This window comes from Perca flavescens, chromosome 10 (genome assembly GCF_004354835.1).
Source record: "Perca flavescens isolate YP-PL-M2 chromosome 10, PFLA_1.0, whole genome shotgun sequence".
Taxonomy (NCBI): Eukaryota; Metazoa; Chordata; class Actinopteri; order Perciformes; family Percidae; genus Perca; species Perca flavescens.
The window spans coordinates 89,768-94,767 of NC_041340.1; the positions used below are offsets into that span (position 1 = coordinate 89,768).

General features: G+C 42.5%; 1 protein-coding gene across 1 annotated transcript in view; it reads left to right on the forward strand.

Moving 5' to 3' along the window:
• The first annotated feature begins 299 nt into the window (after window positions 1-299).
• Window positions 300-5,000, forward strand: part of LOC114563391 (nuclear factor 7, brain-like) — a 5,912-nt gene continuing 1,211 nt past the window's right edge. Inside the window, exons 1-2 of the mRNA XM_028590250.1 lie at window positions 300-331; window positions 4,745-5,000. The exon at window positions 4,745-5,000 is cut by the window's right edge and continues 1,211 nt beyond it. Coding sequence (XP_028446051.1) covers window positions 4,762-5,000 — 239 coding nt within the window. The 5' untranslated portion in view covers window positions 300-331; window positions 4,745-4,761. The remainder of the gene's footprint in view (window positions 332-4,744) is intronic.

Here is a 5,000-nt window from a genome sequence, read left to right on the forward strand (position 1 = left end):
CCTGTAGCTACTATTCATACAGTACAGCATCAACAACTTTATGAGGTCTACTGAACACATCCCTCTAGTCCTCAGACCTGGTGAAATATTAACTTAAATCTATCACATCATATGGTCACAACTATAAATATATATATATATATATATATATATATATGCGCCAATAAAAGAAGATAAAAATACATGAATAAATTTAAAAAGCAATAATTGCAAGAAAACATGTTGTTGACCAGGAAACAAGTTAGTTCCTGTTGAGTTGTGAGTGAGAAGAGACGCATCGACAGACAGACAGACAGACAGACAGACAGACAGACAGACAGACAGACAGACGGTAAGATTTCAATTTTATTATAAAGCTGTGACTCCCACTGAGGGAGGATAGTTACAGGAAGGAGCTCTGGAGTACTAAAGAAGTGAAATACTTCAACTGAACTGAATACAGATACAGTATTAGGGACCACTAAGGTCTATATAAAAGAGACTTCAGATACAGTATTAGGGGACCACTAAGGTTTATATAAAAGAGACTACAGATACAGTATTAGGAGACCACTAAGGTCTATATAAAAGAGACTTCAGATACAGTATTAGGGGACCACTAAGGTCTATATAAAAGAGACTTCAGATACAGTATTAGGGGACCACTAAGGTCTATATAAAGAGACTTCAGATACAGTATTAGGGGACCACTAAGGTCTATATAAAAGAGACTTCAGATACAGTATTAGGGGACCACTAAGGTCTATATAAAAGAGACTTCAGATACAGTATTAGGGACCACTAAGGTCTATATAAAAGAGACTTCAGATACAGTATTAGGGGACCACTAAGGTCTATATAAAAGAGACTTCAGATACAGTATTAGGGGACCACTAAGGTCTATATAAAAGAGACTTCAGATACAGTATTAGGGGACCACTAAGGTCTATATAAAAGAGACTTCAGATACAGTATTAGGGGACCACTAAGGTCTATATAAAAGAGACTTCAGATACAGTATTAGGGGACCACTAAGGTCTATATAAAAGAGACTTCAGATACAGTATTAGGGACCACTAAGGTCTATATAAAAGAGACTTCAGATACAGTATTAGGGGACCACTAAGGTCTATATAAAAGAGACTTCAGATACAGTATTAGAGGACCACTAAGGTCTATATAAAAGAGACTTCAGATACAGTATTAGGGGACCACTAAGGTCTATATAAAAGAGACTTCAGATACAGTATTAGAGGACCACTAAGGTCTATATAAAAGAGACTTCAGATACAGTATTAGAGGACCACTAAGGTCTATATAAAAGAGACTTCAGATACAGTATTAGGGGACCACTAAGGTCTATATAAAAGAGACTTCAGATACAGTATTAGGGGACCACTAAGGTCTATATAAAAGAGACTTCAGATACAGTATTAGGGACCACTAAGGTCTATATAAAAGAGACTTCAGATACAGTATTAGGGGACCACTAAGGTCTATATAAAAGCATCCACAGAGCACTATGTCATGGGACCTTTAAGATGAATCATCAGCTGCCTAAGAAAGCTCCGCCCTTTACATGACATAATCTGAGACAAACCAGGAAAACAAGTTAGTACCTGTTGAGTTGTGAGAAGAGACGCACCGACAGACAGACAGACAGACAGACAGACGGTAAGATTTCAATTTTATTATAAAGCTGTGACTCCCACTGAGGGAGGATAGTTACAGGAAGGAGCTCTGGAGTACTAAAGAAGTGAAATACTTTAATTGTAATCTGCTGCAGACTGAAAAACTCAGAGACTCAAAGTGAAAGTAACTGAGGCAACTTCCTGCATCGGGGGGGCACACGGGAGACGTTTGGCTTCTGGTCTTTCTGCCAGAACCTCTTAGGTTTAGACAACAACACAACTTAGTTTAGTTTAGGAAGAAAAGATAGTGGTTTGGGTTAAACTGTAATTACATTTTATTTATAGTATTAAATGATAAGAAGAGTCAGAGGCTGAAACCTCGAGTGGTGAGATACAACTTCCTTTAGACAGAAACCTCAGACACACCCAAGCTTATCTGTTGCTGCTGGTTGGGACACAGACACTGATACAGACATACAGATATAGAAATATGATTCATTATGATTCTAGCAGTTGGAACCATGAACAGTGGCAGTTATAGTAGTCTAACCCTAACCCTATGTTTAACTGCTCCTCAGATCTCTGCAGGGTAAATCCAGACAGCTAGCTAGACTATCTGTCTGTCTATCTGTCTGTCTGTCTGTCTGTCTGTCTGTCTGTCTGCTAGACTGACTGTCTGTCTGTCTGTTTAACAGCTAGCTAGACTATCTGTCTGTCTGTCTGTCTGTCTAACAGCTAGCTAGACTATCTATCTGTCTGTCTGTCTGTCTGTCTGTCTGTCTGTCTGTCTGTCTAACAGCTAGCTAGACTATCTGTCTGTCTGTCTGTCTGTCTGTCTGTCTGTCTGTCTATCTGTCTGTCTGTCTGTCTGTCTAACAGCTAGCTAGACTATCTGTCTGTCTGTCTGTCTAACAGCTAGCTAGACTATCTGTCTGTCTGTCTGTCTGTCTGTCTGTCTAACAGCTAGCTAGACTATCTGACTGTCTGTCTGTCTGTCTGTCTAACAGCTAGCTAGACTATCTGTCTGTCTGTCTGTCTGTCTGTCTGTCGGCCTAACAGCTAGCTAGACTATCTGTCTGTCTGTCTGTCTGTCTAACAGCTAGCTAGACTATCTGTCTGTCTGTCTGTCTGTCTGTCTAACAGCTAGCTAGACTATCTGTCTGTCTGTCTGTCTGTCTAACAGCTAGCTAGACTATCTGTCTGTCTGTGTGTCTGTCTGTCTATCTAACAGCTAGACTATCTGTCTGTCTGTCTGTCTGTCTGTCTAACAGCTAGCTAGACTATCTGTCTGTCTGTCTGTCTGTCTGTCTGTCTGTCTGTCTGTGTAACAGCTAGCTAGACTATCTGTCTGTCTGTCTGTCTGTCTGTCTGTCTGTCTGTCTGTCTGTCTGTCTGTCAACAGCTAGCTAGACTATCTGTCTGTCTGTCTGTCTGTCTGTCTGTCTGTCTAACAGTAGCTAGACTGTCTGTCTGTCTGTCTGTCTGTCTGTCTAACAGCTAGCTAAACTATCTGTCTGTCTGTCTGTCTGTCTGTCTGTCTGTCTGTCTAACTGTCTGTCTAACTATCTAACTGTCTGTCTGTCTGTCTGTAACAGCTAGCTGTCTATCTGTCTGTCTGTCTGTCTGTCTGTCTGTCTGTCTGTCTAACAGCTAGCTAGACTATCTGTCTGTCTGTCTGTCTGTCTGTCTGTCTGTCTAACAGTCTAGACTGTGTCTGTCTGTCTGTCTGTCTAACAGCTAGCTAAACTATCTGTCTGTCTGTCTGTCTGTCTGTCTGTCTAACAGCTAAGCTAAACTATCTGTCTGTCTAACAGTCTATCTGTCTGTCTGTCTGTCTGTCTGTCTAACAGCTAGCTAAACTAGACTGTCTGTCTGTCTGTCTGTCTGTCTGTCTAACAGCTAGCTAGTCTGTCTGTGTCTGTCTGTCTGTCTGTCTAACAGCTAGCTAGACTATCTGTCTGTCTGTCTGTCTGTCTGTCTGTCTAACAGCTAGCTAGACTATCTGTTTGTCTGTCTGTCTGTCTGTCTAACAGCTAGCTAGACTATCTATCTGTCTGTCTGTCTGTCTGTCTGTCTGTCTAACAGCTAGCTAGACTATCTGTCTGTCTGTCTGTCTGTCTGTCTGTCCAACAGCTAGCTAGACTATCTGTCTGTCTGTCTGTCTGTCTGTCTGTCTGTCTAACAGCTAGCTAGACTATCTGTTTGTCTGTCTGTCTGTCTGTCTAACAGCTAGCTAGACTATCTGTCTGTCTGTCTGTCTAACAGCTAGCTAGACTATCTGTCCAATCAGAGTTTTCTGTTGCACGACTAAAACTACTTCTGAAGGTCCACATGTTCCACCAGAACCAGTTCCTTCCTGAGACTATTTAGCAGAGGCACCGTGGCTCCGTCCGGAGCTTAGCCCCGCCCACAATGATTCTGATTGGTTTAAAGAAATGCCGATAAACCAGAGCACGTTGTCCTCCTATCCAGGAATGCTATGTGGACTAGACAGACCTTCCTCTGCAGCACTTTAGAGGAGGGTCTAGCAAAGCGAGACTACAGTTATAGTCACAATAAAGATAGAGGAACTATGACTAGAAATACTAGTTGGAGCAGTTCAGGGTGTAGCGGTGCGATGCCTAGCGTTGTGTGGCATTGAGGGGTGTAGTAGGGCACGCAGGGCACCGAGCAAGACCACTGCAGCTGCAACCATGATTTAGGGGCCACCCTAATCCCCAGGAAAACTGTGAGGTGATAAAACATATGGACTAGGTCAGTAACAAGCATTTCTGGAACAAGGAAACACACAGATGGAGAGAGAGAGGAGAGAGGAGCTCAGTGGGTCAGAGGAAGTCCCCCGGCAGTATAGAACTATAACAGCATAGCTAAGAGCTGGTCCAAGGCAGACCTGATCCAGCTCTATAAGGGTTGGTAGATGAATCTGACGACTATGAAGAGAAGCAGAGAAGAGGAGGGGTGCCGTGTCTGTAGCTATACACCCTCCCCCTAGTCTATACATAAATAGTATAGTCTATACATAAATACATCCATACCTAAATAAACAGACAGACAGCGCTGAAGGCAAACTGCAAGGGAGGGAAACACAACTGACTTCCTGTTTTAACATGTTTTGCCCTTTCTGCTGTTTTCAGCTGCACTCAGAGACAAAATGGCTTCCATGTCAGAGGAGGATTTCTGCTGTTCGGTCTGTCATGAAGTCTTTAGAGATCCTGTTGTTCTGTCATGTAGCCACAGCTTCTGTAGAGACTGTCTGAAGAGCTGGTGGACAGAGAAACCAACACGGGAGTGTCCAGTTTGTAAGAGAAGATCTTCAAGGGCAGAACCACCAGTTAGTCTGGTGTTAAAGAAGCTGTGTGAGAGTTTCTTACAGCAGAGAGATCAGAGAGC